This window comes from Capra hircus, chromosome 2, assembly GCF_001704415.2.
Source record: "Capra hircus breed San Clemente chromosome 2, ASM170441v1, whole genome shotgun sequence".
Lineage (NCBI taxonomy): Eukaryota > Metazoa > Chordata > Mammalia > Artiodactyla > Bovidae > Capra > Capra hircus.
In genome coordinates, this window is record NC_030809.1 from 51,590,914 (window position 1) to 51,606,018 (window position 15,105).

The window sequence follows — 15,105 nt, forward strand, 5'->3', positions numbered from 1 at the left end:
TAAGCAGAGTTAAAATGAGTAACTTCATATATCAACATAACCTTGCATACTTGTTGCCTGGTTCTATACTCTCTCCCAGTCCATGGTCTCAACCTTCTTGTTACAACAGAGCAGGGAAGCAGTCCCAGCATACAGCTGCTATTTCTACAACCCCAGACGATGGACCTGGGCCTCTAGGAGAACACATTCCTGGGTTTGATTGGTTGGCCCTGTTGCGATGAAGCAGCTGAGATAAACACCAGTTTACCCATCAGTTCTCAGGGGAATGTTGGGAGGTTTAACCCTTTATATGTAAATCAAATTCTTCCCTCTCCAGATGTCATTTTATGTCTGCCTCACAAGCACTCCCAGGGGCCAACTCATCCTCATATATTAACTATTTAATTTGTGCAGGAGTTTTTTTTTTTTTTAAACAGTTTTATGACCTATCAGCAAGGCAAACCCAAGCAGTGCCTGCATCTGCAAACTCCCCTCATCACCATGCCGGCTTCTCCCTCCTGCTTCTGCTTGTTTCTCGACCAGGTCTTGGTCCTGAGGTGTTCTCCTAAATTCACTACCTTCTCTTCCAGTTCTACCAAAGAACTAGTCTCAAAATTCCCAACCCTGAATTCAGTAAATTCTTCCTTTGTAATTAGTACCACCTATTCTTCCCAGGAGCTATTTTTTTCTGTTGAAGGGATTCCTCAAAGTGGGATCACTGGGATGTACAATGTATACACTTAAACCTTTAGCAAATAACTGCAGAAAGATGTGTAGAACAATTAAAAAAAAAAATAGGAAAATATCCTAAAGTAAAAAATTTCTATATTTTAGTAGCAAACATTTAAAAACATTGCTATAATAAAAAGCCATAAACAATTAAACATCATAAAAATAAAAGACAAGATGGCTTGGAGAAAATATCTAAAATTTGTATAACAAACTGATCCTGTATCTTAATAGAGCTTTTAATAATAAGAAAAAAGATATCCATTTATGTGAAGAAAACACTTAAAAGAAAAAAGTGGATTATTTAACAATAAGAAATACAAATGACAAATAAATATTTCTCAAATGTCAGTATCGAAAATAAAATTAAGATATGTAGCATACAGTATGGTGACTATTGTTAATACTATACTGCATATTTGAAAGTGGCTAAAGAAAACAGATCTTAAAAGTTTTCAACACAAAAAATTTTTGTAACTGTGATGATGAATGTTAAATGAGCTTGTTATTATCATTTCATAGTACATACAAATACCAAATCATTATGTGGCATACTTGAAACAGATATGTTATATGTCAATTATATCTCAAAAATTAATTTAAAAATTAAAAACAATTTTATTGCTTAATTATCATTTTATCTAAACGATAACACTCAGTTTTGTTGTGAGCAGTGAGAGAGAATTCTTTATATTACTGGTGGGTATGTAAGTATTTAGGCTTCCCTGTTAGCTCATCTGGTAAAGAATCTGCCTGCAATGCAGGAGACCTCGGTCAGGAAGATCCCCTGGAGGAGGGCATGGCAACCCACTCCAGTATCCTTGCCTGGAAATCCCCACGGACAGAGAAGCTTGGGGGCACAAAGAGTTGGACATAACTAAGCAACTAAGCACAACACATCTAAGTATTTATGGTTAAGCTAAACAAAATTGCGATATGAAAAATCAGTTTATTTGCATTCATAAACATTTAGAAATTATGTATACTAGTGAATACAATAAAAAAGCAAAGTAACAGGGAAAAATATCTCAACAAATTTGATAGAGGTCAATTTATAAAAGAGTTTATACAAATAAAATAAAACTATTAAAACTTTAATTGAAAAAATTGATGGGAGGCTACTTCATAGAAGAACAAATGTTATTAGAAATTAAAAGATCATAAATTTTATTAGTATTCTAGAAAGTGCAAATGAACATAATATTAATTATCTTTGGGCAATCAAATTAGCAAAGAGTTTAGAACTGTTTTAGCAACTACAGTTGCTACAGTCTTCCAGGAAAGTAGTTTGATACATTAATCAATTGCTTTTTATAAATTCCTTTCCATTGACGTAATTTCCTTTTTAGGAATCTAGACTAAAGAATCATTAGAAAATTTAAGAAATGTATATTTAGTGAAACATAAGTTAACAAAGTAGAAAATTAGGAGCCACTAAAGTCTTCAGTATTAGAATATGATTATTAAGATAGTATTTTCATATATTTTAAGGAACAGTAAAATATATGAGATTTGGTGAAAAATTATATGCAAAATTGTACATACAGTATGATTCCAATTGCCAAAATATCAGTATATACAGGTATAAAAAGGTGGTGAAGGATATTAAAACTGATTATCTCAGATTTGATTGGTTTTGAACCTCACTTGCTATTGCTACTGTCACTTAGCAGTGGTGGATTTTCAAGGATGGGATTATGTTCTCATTTATTTTGCATCAGGCACATAGTAGGTGGTGCACTAATGCTGGTCAAATAGTAGGTGAGTTCACAAGTTAGGATCTTTCCTGGTGGCTCACACGGTAAAGCGTTTGCCTACAATACCTACCAGAGACCCGGATTCAATCCCTGGGTCAGGAAGATCTCCTGGAGAAGGAAATGGCACCCTACTCCAGTACTCTTGCCTGGAAAATCCCATGAATGGTGGAACCTGGTAGGCTACATTCCACAAAGAGTCGGACACGACTGAGCAATATCGCTTTATCACAAGTTATAGAGGATTTCTTTTCTTTGCACTGACGGATTGAAAATGACAGACCACCAAAAGAGAGAGACCCTGGGGAAAACTGCAGCAACTTAGCTGGGAAGCGAACATATAAAGGGAAACTGTGGTGATGCAAATGTTTTGTAAACTGTTTAATAACGTGAGCAAACAAGAAACACGGTTCTGTATGATGTGGGACTGCTAAGTCTTGCCTGGTTGAGCAACTTGAGCTCTCCTATAGGACCTGCCCTACGACGCCCTACGCTACATGACCGGCGAGTGCAATTACGGCGGCCGCGTAACTGACGACTGGGACCGGCGCACGCTGCGCAGCATCCTGAATAAATTCTTCAACCCGGAATTAGTTCAGAATCCGCACTATAAATTCGACTCCAGTGGCATCTATTTTGCGCCTCCTGCTGGGGATGTAAGTACATATGTTCTTCCAGAAAACTGAAAGCAGTAAAGCATGAAATTCCTCTGATATGGTGATTTTTTTTCTCCCCCAGACGCTTTTTTTTTTTTTTTTGGTTAATCATTGTGTGTGCTTCAGTCTTACAGGGACAGAGCAAACCCTATGCAAAGACGGAGTTAGTAGTTTCCTGTTTGCTGTAATGTGAGGACTATCAGAAACATTCCTCACCCAAGAATGGCTTCCTCAGTGACCTGAAATTCTCTTACTGTGAATTCAGTCCTTTGGGTCAAAAGACATTGGCCCCAATTAAAATGAAAATGCACATGAGAAGGGAGTTACAAAAGAGTATTAACAGTAATAGTTAATATGTAGATCATGCTTAATTATTTACAAAGCAGTTACATGTAATTATCTCTTTAGAGCATCGAATTAACATTGATGCTATTATTCCTTCTCTTTTACAAGTAAGAAAGTAAGTTCACTAAACATAAATGACTTGCCCAAGATCCCAAAGGTAGAAAGGGACAGAGCATCACACCTGCTTCACAAGACCAAGGTTGTTGGCTCCTATTTTTTCCAGTCCTGTCTAACAGATGTATTTGCCTTCAGATTATCAAACAGTAGACTTCTAGGGACTGCCAGTGTAATTAAATTGGTTCTCATTTTATTCCCAGAAGTCAAAAGGGCGCATATTGAAAGTTACACACACAGCCGCAGGCAACAGAGGCACATACCTGACTCTGCATCCACTTGGATGAGTTCTGCCTGAGGGCAGACACTGAGAGAGAGGAAGAGAAACACCGGCTCCAGAGTCCAGGTCACAAATTGGGTGGGGCAAGTCAACACAGGCAGTCATGGTAACAGGATTTCCAGTGATGAATTGGAAAGTAAGAAGATGGCAAGATAACGTCAGGTTGTGTAATGAGCCCCATATTGAAAAATCATCAATGACCAATTGCCCGACCTCACTGCATGTATATGTGTATCTATATTTGTATATGTATATTTATGAATGTGTATAACTATACATATCCTTCCCTGATTATACATATCTTCCCTGGTTGCTCAGATGGTAAAGAATCCACTTGCAATGCGGGAGACCTCAGTTCAATCCCTGGGCTGGGAAGTTCCCCTGGAGGAGGGCATGGCAACCTACTCCAGTATTCTTGCATAGAGAATCCCCTTGGACAGAGGAGCCTGGCAGGCTACAGTCCACGGGGTTGCAAAGAGTTGGATATGACTGAGCGACTAAGCACATATGAGCATCAAGAAAAGTATGGAATCTTTTTTTTTAATCTTTTTATTAAACTTTTTATTTTATATTGGAGTATGGCTGATTGACAATGTTGTGATAGTTTCAGGTGGACAGTAAAGGGACTCAGTTACGCATGTACGTGTATCCATTCTCCTCCAAACTCCCCTCCCCTCCAGGGTACCACATAGCACTGAGCAGAGTTCCCTGTGCTCTAAATAAAAGTATGGATCCCTAGGTTGGGAAGATCCCCTGGAGAAGAAATAGCTACCCACTCCAGTATTCTGGCCTACAGAAATCCATGGGCAAAGGAGCATGGCAGGCTACGGTCCATAGCGTCTCAGAGTCAGACACGACTGAGCAGCTAACACTTTCAACACTCATGGAATCTTGTTGGAAGTTTATGTAAATATAAAATATGTGTGCATGAGTATAAAAGATTTATATTAATGGTGGTTATCTCATGATAAAATCTCAGGTAGTTTTTACTTTTCTGAATTAAGTGGATTTATCACAATAAAAGAGTAAACGGAAAAATCAGAGTAAAGCAGAAAAAAAACTACTGTGGTAAATTAAGAACAGTCATCAGCAAATGTAGCACAGAAACATTTCTGTGGAAGAAATTTCTAAATGAAGTAGCCAGGATATTCCTCTCTCCATTTAAAAATTCATTTCAACTGAGTGGGACATTTTTTTACTCTTTCTAAATGTGTCCATATCTTCCCCCCACCTTTTTTTTTTTTTATGCTTTGGCCCTGGATGAAAGAAAATGAAAGCATTCAGTGTCCAGTCTCACAGGCTCATCCACTCAACAACCTGAGTACTGAAAATTCCTCTTTTCAGTGAGCAAGTTCTATAGGATAATTGATTTCTAACCTCCTGGCTCCTTGGTATTTATCTTTGCAGCACAACAGCTACATTGAATACACAAAGACACTGCCTCTGACCCCAGCTCCAGAAATCTTTGGGATGAATGCCAATGCCGATATCACTAAAGATCAGTCAGAAACTCAACTGCTGTTCGATAACATTCTTCTCACACAGGTATGTGATCTATGCAGCAACTGGATTCTGAGGCTGGAAAGGATGGTCCCCAAGCAGCATGAGCCCACATGGGAGAGGCCCAGGCACAGAATTCCATCTGTTCAAGTGGAGAACCATTTTTAGGAAAAGAAAAAAAAAAATGTACCTTAAAGATAAGTTTAAACATAGAGTAAATGAATGTGTGAGTTTTGTTTTCATCAGGCTTTTGATTTGGAAAGCATCTTTGAGTATCATTCTGCTGCCAGCAGTTCTTTGAGTAGCATTCTTTGAGTATCTCTGAGTATTCTTTGATATCATTCTGCTGCTAGGAATTCCATTTTGCCTCTCTTGGCTTGAATCATGCCCCAGAACATATAATATGTCCTTTATAAATTTCTTAAAGTGGAAGAAGACTTTCAAAGGTGCCTGGAAGCAGTTTGATGCCGGAATTCATCTAGAATTTTCCCTATTTAATTTTCTAGTCTCTTACTAATGCAACATTTTTAATGGCTTATCTTTATCAAACATTCCAGAACATTTAACCTAGTTTGCATAGTTTCTTTTCACATCAATATTTTATCAGATTATATAATATTTTAAATATAATAGTAAGTATGAAATGAATTAAAAGATTTAGCAGAACTATTGCCTCTGAGACATGCAACTCTGTTGGTGAGAGCATAAATGTAAGGGCACATCAGAGAATGACCTCTTCAGGCACCAGGATTCAGCATGCCATGGCACAGGTTAGTTCATTTGAATGAAAGATGTTTAATCTTACTTGTCTGTTAAGAGATCATCTCTTGTATTGTTTTCTGTTAGAAGATATGCTTGTTCATTTTAGTTCTGAAAGCAAATTAGTCCAAATGGTGAATTCCCTTAATGATTGCATGAAATTTTAGTAAGTTAAGGATGATTATTCATCAAGCAAATTATTCCCCTAACTGATTTCAAGCTGATCTTTTTTTATTTTTATGGAATCTCAAAGTAATAATAATAATAATGATTAATTATTTTATAGTGCTTCTTGTATGGGAGCACTGTTCATTTAAACCATTTAGGTTTATGCATAATAGTGTAATGCTTATGACAGTCCTGTGAGGTAAGGTGCTAATTATTCCCATTTTACAGCTAAAAGACTTAGACACAGAAAGATAAGTAGTTAACTCAAGGTCAGCTAGTACAATTTAAAGCCAGGACTCTGAGCCAAGTAGTTTGACTCCCACTAGTTTTGGCTCCAGAATCTGTGTTCTAAGCTGTGCAATACTCTTTCTAGATGTTAAAAATGGAATAAACCTCAAAGGCAGATAACTAGAGATGCTAGGGGAACTAAGAACTGGAAAGAAAGAAAGAAAGTTAAAGAACCGGATTGAAAGAAAGAAAATGAAGTCGCTCAGTCGTGTCTGACTCTTTGCGACCCCATGGACTGTAGCCTGCCAGGTTCCTCCGTCCATGGGATTTTCCAGCAATAATACTGGAGTGAGTTGCCATTTCCTTCTCCAGGGTATCGTCCCAATCCAGGGATCAAACCTGGGTCTCCTGCACTGCAGGCAGACTTTTTACCATCTGAGATACCAGGTAAGTCCAAGAACCAGACTTCTCTGGTGGCTCAAATGGTAAAGAACCAGATTAGGAGAATGAAATAGTGTGCTATCATAGATGAAAGAGTTCATGGAACTTCTGGCTCTGGTCTGTTTTAAAATAACATCTGCTAATAAGGCAGAAAGGACAAAGACCATATTTTAATATCCATTTTATATGTTAATACCACTAAGATCAATTATTGCTTGAACATAAAATCATATTTATAAACAGACAAGAATACGTAGATCTTTAGCAACATTAGTGCATGTAGTATGCAATAGTCTGACAACAGGAGAGTTATAGCGTCTTTGGCTGTTTTTAAACTTGACGGACTGTGCCACATTACAGAACACATAAAGCAGTGGTCTTATTCCAACAGAAAAGGACTCAGAATCAAACAAGTTTAAATACACTTGGGGTATCTTCTCAGTATGTGATAAAACAGTGTCTTTCAATATTCTCCAAATCAGATTGGCAAATACAAATTAATGTAATGGGTAGGCAGGAGTTCAGTGATTCTACACTGAGTTTACCACAGTTCAGAGGCGTCAAAATAGACCAGAACAGTGGTTTAGAGAGCAAGGTCATGAGGACAGGACCTTCACATTGTGTATTGAAAGAGCTAGTGGGGTTGAGAAGGTTACTTTTGCAGAGCTGTCTTACCTATGCTGAACTGCCAGTCTTGCTTTTGAATAAGAAAATTGTTTCGACCTAAAATATTGTTAAACTAGAAATGGAAAGGTTGAATTCCATGATGTCTCCTTGAAAATGGATCCCACTTATCTTTATTTGTTTAATAAAAGGAAAACAACTGTTAGAAGATTTCAAATGGTATTTGTGAAAACTCTTAAGAAAAGACGGTTAAAAAAGAACCCAAGTTAAATAATTACAAATAAATAACACCCTTTTGTTCTTAATTCTTGGTATCAGTTGGATATTACTTTTAAAACGTATCTCCCCAACTGTGTGATTTTGGTGTGTGAGAAATAGGTATAGCAATATTTGTGTTACTAAAATATTTTTCTTACATTTTTGAAGGGTTATAGGCCTAGGATTTATTTTGGGGGCGGTGGTTGGGGGGGTTTGGTGGAGGTGCAACTCTTGTTAGAAAACAGGAATGTTTTTAATGAGTTTATAGTACATTGTATGCACATCAAAATACAAATAAAAATCAGCATGTCATTCTTCAAATGCAACAGAAATAGATATTTCACTAGTTTTGACCAAATATTCATTACCTTCTTTGTTATCTGTAATTTGTTTTATATATTTGTTTGTAAACCTAGTACTTTGGGATCGTGGTAAAGGATTACTATATTGGCATAGCCCCCCCCCCTTTTTTTCTAGCTTGTAATTAATACTTTTAATTTTTTATTGCACATTTTTATAGGAAGGTGTTAGGGTACCATTAAAAATCTTCCTAGAAACTCGAGTAGAAGTTACTGTCAATATGTATGGAATAGATCCAATATAGAAACCAGAAAATATAAAATCTGAAATTAAACTAAACATGATTTCCTGGGGCTGAAAAAAAGTGAGATGTATTCATTTATATTCTAATAGTGCGTATTCTCTCTCCATGCACACACACACACACACACACACACCACACACATTTATTTTGAGGATTTAAAAGGTTTTCTCAGAAAATATAGATTCATTTATACAGTGCCACTATAAACATAAGAAATAAAAATTGAAATGAAATTCCCCTTCCTTGCTTCCAGTGTGAATTACTAAAGTCTGCTCTATCTCTATAACTCTTCTAACTGCTTGGAAGATTAGAGCTTATTTTCTGTGCCCTCTTGGGTTCAAGGAGAAAGCTATATCTCTGCTTTTGGCAACCAGTAGGCACCAGAGTTATTATTAGCAAATATATTTTTGGCAAGCTTTCTCATAGCAAAACCAGATTTCCTCCTTCTAGGCTTTGATGCCCATCATCACTTGACCACCCCACCATGGTGAATGCTTTTGCTCCCTCTGTCCACAGCATCTGCCCTTTCCTCAATTCCCAGAGAGCACAGTGCTTCCTCCAGACATCCTTTTGCCACTGAACATTGTACATAACCTTCTAACAGCTGTTTTCCTCCCAGAGCTCCATTCCCATGCCTGTTAACCATCACTTCAATAAGTCTTATGTAGAGAAGAATCATAGATAAAATAGCAAAGTAGTACTCCTTTTTATAAAATTTACTTTAGGAATTTTCCTATCCAGCAATTCTAAGACCTTGGTGAGCATTTCTGATCCATAGTTTGAACTCTTCCCAGTCTCGTTCGGCAGATGCTGGTGCAAAATCATCAGATGAAGTGGTAGATGAGGTTGCTGGTGACATCTTGGGTAAACTTCCAAACAACTTTGACGTTGAGTCTGCAATGAGGAGATACCCAACCACGTACACTCAGAGCATGAACACAGTGCTTGTTCAAGAAATGGGACGGTTCAATAAGTTGCTGCAGACCATAAGAGATTCGTGCATTAACATCCAGAAAGCAATCAAGGTAAGGGCAAGTCCAGCAAGAAAAAAAGATCATCGAAAAAAACAAATCATTCATTTACTCAGCCAGCATGCATTGGGCACAGATTCTATGAAAGCGCTTTTCTTGGTTCTGAGATAGAAAGAAAATCCCTGCCCTTAAAATGTATATGGAATTCTGGGGCTGGCAGTTAATAAGTGGGCAAGTGAGTATAGAGTATGGTACATAAAGCAGTTATTTGCTGGATGAGATATATGCTAAGAAGGCAGAAAGCGTTAAGAGGTAAGAAAAACAAAGCTTCTGCCCTCACTGAGCTTACCTTAGTGAGGAAGACAAACAATTAACAAATAAACTTTCAGTGAATGGTAAATTCTATGGAAAAAAATAAAATGGGGTAAGGATGTGGAGGGTGAGAGGTGAGAAACGCAGTCATCTGGAGTCAGGGCGTTCTGAAGAGAGGCCCGATGGGAGGGGCAGGTCATGGAATGTTTGGGCAGCGGGTTGAGCCAGCAGGAAGGCCCTGAGAGCAGCAGCCTGGCATGGCCGAGGGGTACCATGGGAAAGGCTGACTTGGCTTAAGCGGAGTGAGCACAAGGGAGACGGCAGAACAGAGAAAGGAAGGCACAGGCTTGCGATGGCCTTGTCGGCCAAGGCTGGGATCTTCAATTCTATTCTAAAGAGTAAAGGCAAAGGGAGGCCTTCAGAGGAATTTAAGCAATAAAGTGAAATGACCTGTTTTGTATTTTTAAAGATTGCTCTGACCTCTGTGGAACGGACTGTAGGGAAACCAGAACATGGGCAGAAGCCAATTATAAGATGGAGGTCTTCCAGCTGAGTTGGTTTCTTGCAGTAGCAGTGGAGGTGGAGGAGAGTGGTTGGATATGAGTTATTGTTGAAAGAGGAGTCTATCTGGCCGGCTGTGGTATGATCTGGCAGGGCTGTTTGGCTAAGTATTCAGTATCTTGTGTTTCTCCTTAACCTGGTTCTCCCTATTTCCTTCCTTCAAAATGAAGGCCTGGCTTTCCACATTCTAGAAGATAAAAGGGGAAAGAGGCCTGAGGGAGCTCGTCAGCCAATACATGCGGATTCACTTAAATCCCAATTTGGGTATGGGAATTCTGACACCAACTAAGCCTGGCATTCTTCCCCTCTAAGGGTTTCTTCATTTTCCTTTCCAGGTTTCATTCAAAGTAGGTGATATGCAGTATTGTGGGGAAAGACCCAGGAGTCTGTTTTTTAAGGCAGATCTCAACAATCTTCATTTTAGTACCATATTCTTCTCCCTAGCTAAGGCCATCAATTCCGAGTATTTGGAATATCCTAGTTGATTTTCAGCTTTGCCCTCTGCCAGTTTAGGATCGAGTTTCTCCTGACAACTAAGTCAGCTACCAACAGTCCCATGCTTTCTAGCTCCCAGTATTGTTTTGCTTCTTCCTGTACCTGTAGGCTTATGGGGTTTTTTTGGAGGTGTAGTATTTTTTGTTTTCAGGGGGTGGGTTTGGCCATACCACACAGCATACAGGATCTTAGTTTCCCACCAGGGACTGAACCTGTGCCCCCTGCAGTGGAAGCATGGAGTGTTAACCACTGGACCACCAGGAAAGTTCCTAGGCTTATGCTTTTAAGAAATAAATTCCTTTACTGTTGTTTCAGGGTTTGGAGAATGAGGAAAATGAAATGTGGGTGTTTAATCCATTAAATTTACTCTAAAATTTTCTCCGTATGTTAGTTGGAATGATATTGTCAGCTATGGAGAAAACAGAAATGATGGCAACTGGCCCAGTTGCAAGATCACATAGGAATTTTCAAGGGCTTCAAAGTTTTACCATCTGTTAGGATCTTCAATTTTATTCTAAAGTATAACGGTAAAGGGAAGTCTTCATTATGCAGTGAAGCAAAATGATCTATTTTACATTTCAAAATGGGATAAAATCAATTAGACTTCACAGTTGCAATCCAGGATATTCAACCTTTCAAAGCACTTTTTATCATTTTGCTCATTTTATATTTATCACTATCCTTTTAAGAAGGCCAGGACAGAGGTATGTTAGTTGTCGGTTTAATAGAGAAATAAACTAAGTCAAAGTTAGGCTGTGACTTAATAGGCAGTGAGAAGCCAAGTGTTGATTAAAATCTTCCAAGCTGGGCAGAATGGGTAAAGGTAGTCAAAAGGTACAAACTTCTAGTTACAAACTATGTCCTGGAGTTACAATGTACAGCTTTGTGACTACAGTCAATAATACTGTATTGCATATTTGAAAGTTGTTAAGAGAGTAGATCTTAAAAGTTCTCATCACACAAAAAAATATAACTATGTTTGGTGATCAATGTTAACTAGGCTTATTGTAGTGAACACTTCACAATATACACAAATATTGAATCATTATGTTACACATCTAAAACTAATACTGTATGTCAGTATTCTTTATATTTCAATAAAACTTTCTATTACAATTTGATTAGATTAAAATTGTTAATATTTTTCCAAGAAATCAAAGATTCCACATCTTGTGAGTCAAAGAAAATACCTTTTCTTCCTCCCTTTTTTTTGCTATACTTAACTAATCATAACTGTAAACAAGTTTAATTATAAAATTATTTAAATGCTAGAATACTGTCATGTCAAACAATGGTTAAATGTGTTTCAGGGGCTTGTAGTGATGTCTACAGATCTTGAGGAAGTGGTTAGCAGTATTCTGAATGTCAAGATCCCAGGAATGTGGATGGGGAAATCATACCCAAGCCTTAAACCACTTGGGAGCTATGTGAATGACTTCCTTGCAAGACTAAAGTTTTTGCAGGTGAGTTCATCCGAATGCTCATATATTAGGCTTCTTTTGATTTCATTTTCTTCACTAGGATTTGCGACTCCATGTACAGTAGTCTGCCAGGGTCCTCTGTCCACAGGATTCTCCAGGCAAGAATGCTAGAGTGGGTAGCCATTCCTGTTTCCAGGGGATCTTCCTGACCCAGGGATCAAACCAGGGTCTCCTGCATTGAAGGTGGATTCTTTACCATCTGTACCACCAGGGAAGCCCATAATGAGCATTATTGTCTAGTTTTTCTGTGTATCCCAAGCATAAATGACCACTACTCAATATCACATACAGTTTATGTAACTATTGAAGTAAATTGTCAAAATACTAATATTGGAAGTAGAATTTCCAGAAGCTTCTTTAGGAGAGGTGTTCATGTTCAGTGAAATTAGGAATTCAAATCAATGACATTTGAAGAGAAAAAGGGACTTGCTGTGTTGATATTTCTATTGAATATTTAGCTTTAAGAGATGCCTACAATGGAGCATCCTACAAGGCCAGACAAGACTAGTAAGGAAAATTGTTTCTTCCTTGTGCTGCACTCTTCCAGGTCATGAAATCACTAGATTGCTATTTCAGCCCAAGTCAGTAATGGGCTAATTGTCTTGGAAATGTAGAGTGGGCCTGCCTCCTAATTACCTGGCAATATTGGTTCTTAACTATGTTCTTATTAACAGTTCTATTTGTTAGAAGTGTTAATTTCCTAAGTACTATATATAATGCATAAAAAATTGCCTGTGAGGAAATTTCTCCAGGGATGGACTGACTAAACTCCCCTTCCATAATATAGGCCTTCTGTAGTACTAGACATGGTACTAAAGAATTAAGACTGTTCTTGACTCTACCTTGGATGCTTATAGATAAAAGTTCTTCAAATTCACTTCTTCAGACTGACTTCTATAATTTACCACTTAGTCAGTCAGTACTCAACTACTTGTTATATGATATGAACAGAATTACCCAGGTATCTTGATACTTACAAAGATCTTAAGCTCTCACTACCCTGTATCTTCTGGACGTTTATTATACAATATAATGTCTTCATATGTTGGATTCATTGTATTTTAGTGAAGTCTCATACCCTGTATCTTCTGGGCGTTTATTATACAATATAATGTCTTCATATGTTGGATTCATTGTATTTTAGTGAAGTAGAAGGAAAAACTTCTAAAGGAATATTCTACTGGGTACTATAAACCAGAGAAGAAAAAAGTGAAAAAACATTATCATCTAACCAGACGTTGTAGGAAGATCTTCCTTTATTCAACTAAACATGATCTAGCAGGCAACAATGTATATTAGAAACTCAATATTGTAGGGAACTTTTCTGAAAGAATCACTGTTCTGCACTCACTCAGTCATGTCTGACTCTCTGTGACCCCAATGGACTGTAGCCCATCAGGCTCCTCTGTCCATGGGATTCTCCCAGCAAGAATACTGGGGTGGGTTGCCATTTCCTCCTCCAGGGGATCTTCTGGACCCAGGAATCGAACTTATGTCTCTTACATCTCCTGCATTGGCAGGTGGATTCTTTACCACTAGTACTGCCTGGTAAGCCGCAAACAATCACTGGGCATGTATAAAACAGTCATTTGTATCTGCATTCATACCATTGCACAAGTTGGTGCAATGGATATGAAATTGATGCCAAAATACATGCTGAATATGCTGGCTATTTTTCAAACTTTGAGAGTCTGGCTTTTTATTCCTCCAAGTGTTAGCTTATTAGTTTACTAGAAAATAATAGGGGGAGTATTTAGGGCAAATTTTATTAAGCAATGTTGTATTCAAAGTGGAAAAGGCTCTAGTATCTGGACACTTCTGCTTTGACACCACAGCAATGGTACGAGGTCGGCCCTCCTCCAGTCTTCTGGCTTTCTGGCTTCTTCTTCACACAAGCCTTCCTGACTGGTGCCCAGCAAAACTATGCCAGGAAACACACCATCCCCATTGATCTTCTTGGGTTTGACTATGAAGTGATGGAAGACAAAGAATACAAGCATGCTCCAGAAGATGGTAAGTGGCAGTAGTGGAATGAGTTGGCTTATATCTTGACACGTAACAAAAACATCACTTCTTGCTCAATTTTCTCAGCTGTTAAAAAGGCAGAATGAGCAAAAGAGAGCAAGAATAAGAAAAAAATGGGGATGAAATGAATCTGAATAAAGAGTATATGTCCCTTGCATTGTTTCAGTTTTACACTTTATAATTCTGAAGTTATTTCTAAAACAATATGTTGGCTAGAAAGTAATCATCAAATTAACAATACATGGGATAATCAGCCATAATCTTCTTTTTATGGCTTGTTGTTATAATTGATATACAGTTGATTTCCCATGTTCTGATCATTTTTGCTGTATAACAAAATGATTCAGTTATACATGATATGTATATATAATATATACATGTTTTATAAATATACATATACACACACATCCTTTTATATTCTTTTCCATTATGATTTATCATGGGATACTGAATATAGTTTTCTGTACTTTGCAGTAGGATTTTGTTGTTTATACTTTCCATATATAATAGCTTACATCTGCTACCCCCAAACTCCCATTCCACCCCTTCCCCAGCTCATTCCCCCTTGGCAATCACAAGTCTGTGCTCTGTGAGTCTGTTTCTGTTTCATAGATAAGATTCATTAGTGTCATATTTTTAGATTCCACATATAAGTGATATACGGTATTTGGCTTTCTGACTTCACTTAGTATGACAACTCCGGGTCCATCATGTTGTAAATAGCATTATTTCATTTTTTAGTGGTTGAGTAATATTCCATTGTGTATATGTACCATGTCTTTATTCATCGATGTATCAGTGAACTTTTAGGTTGCTTCCAT

At 37.6% G+C, this 15,105-nt stretch overlaps 1 protein-coding gene across 1 annotated transcript in view; it reads left to right on the forward strand.

The window, feature by feature from the left end:
* DNAH7 (dynein axonemal heavy chain 7) overlaps positions 1 to 15,105 on the forward strand; it is a 260,268-nt gene that overhangs the window by 237,362 nt on the left and 7,801 nt on the right. The window contains exons 59-63 of the mRNA XM_005676291.3: positions 2,933 to 3,118; positions 5,265 to 5,402; positions 9,234 to 9,464; positions 12,089 to 12,241; positions 14,095 to 14,272. Coding sequence (XP_005676348.1) covers positions 2,933 to 3,118; positions 5,265 to 5,402; positions 9,234 to 9,464; positions 12,089 to 12,241; positions 14,095 to 14,272 — 886 coding nt within the window. The remainder of the gene's footprint in view (positions 1 to 2,932; positions 3,119 to 5,264; positions 5,403 to 9,233; positions 9,465 to 12,088; positions 12,242 to 14,094; positions 14,273 to 15,105) is intronic.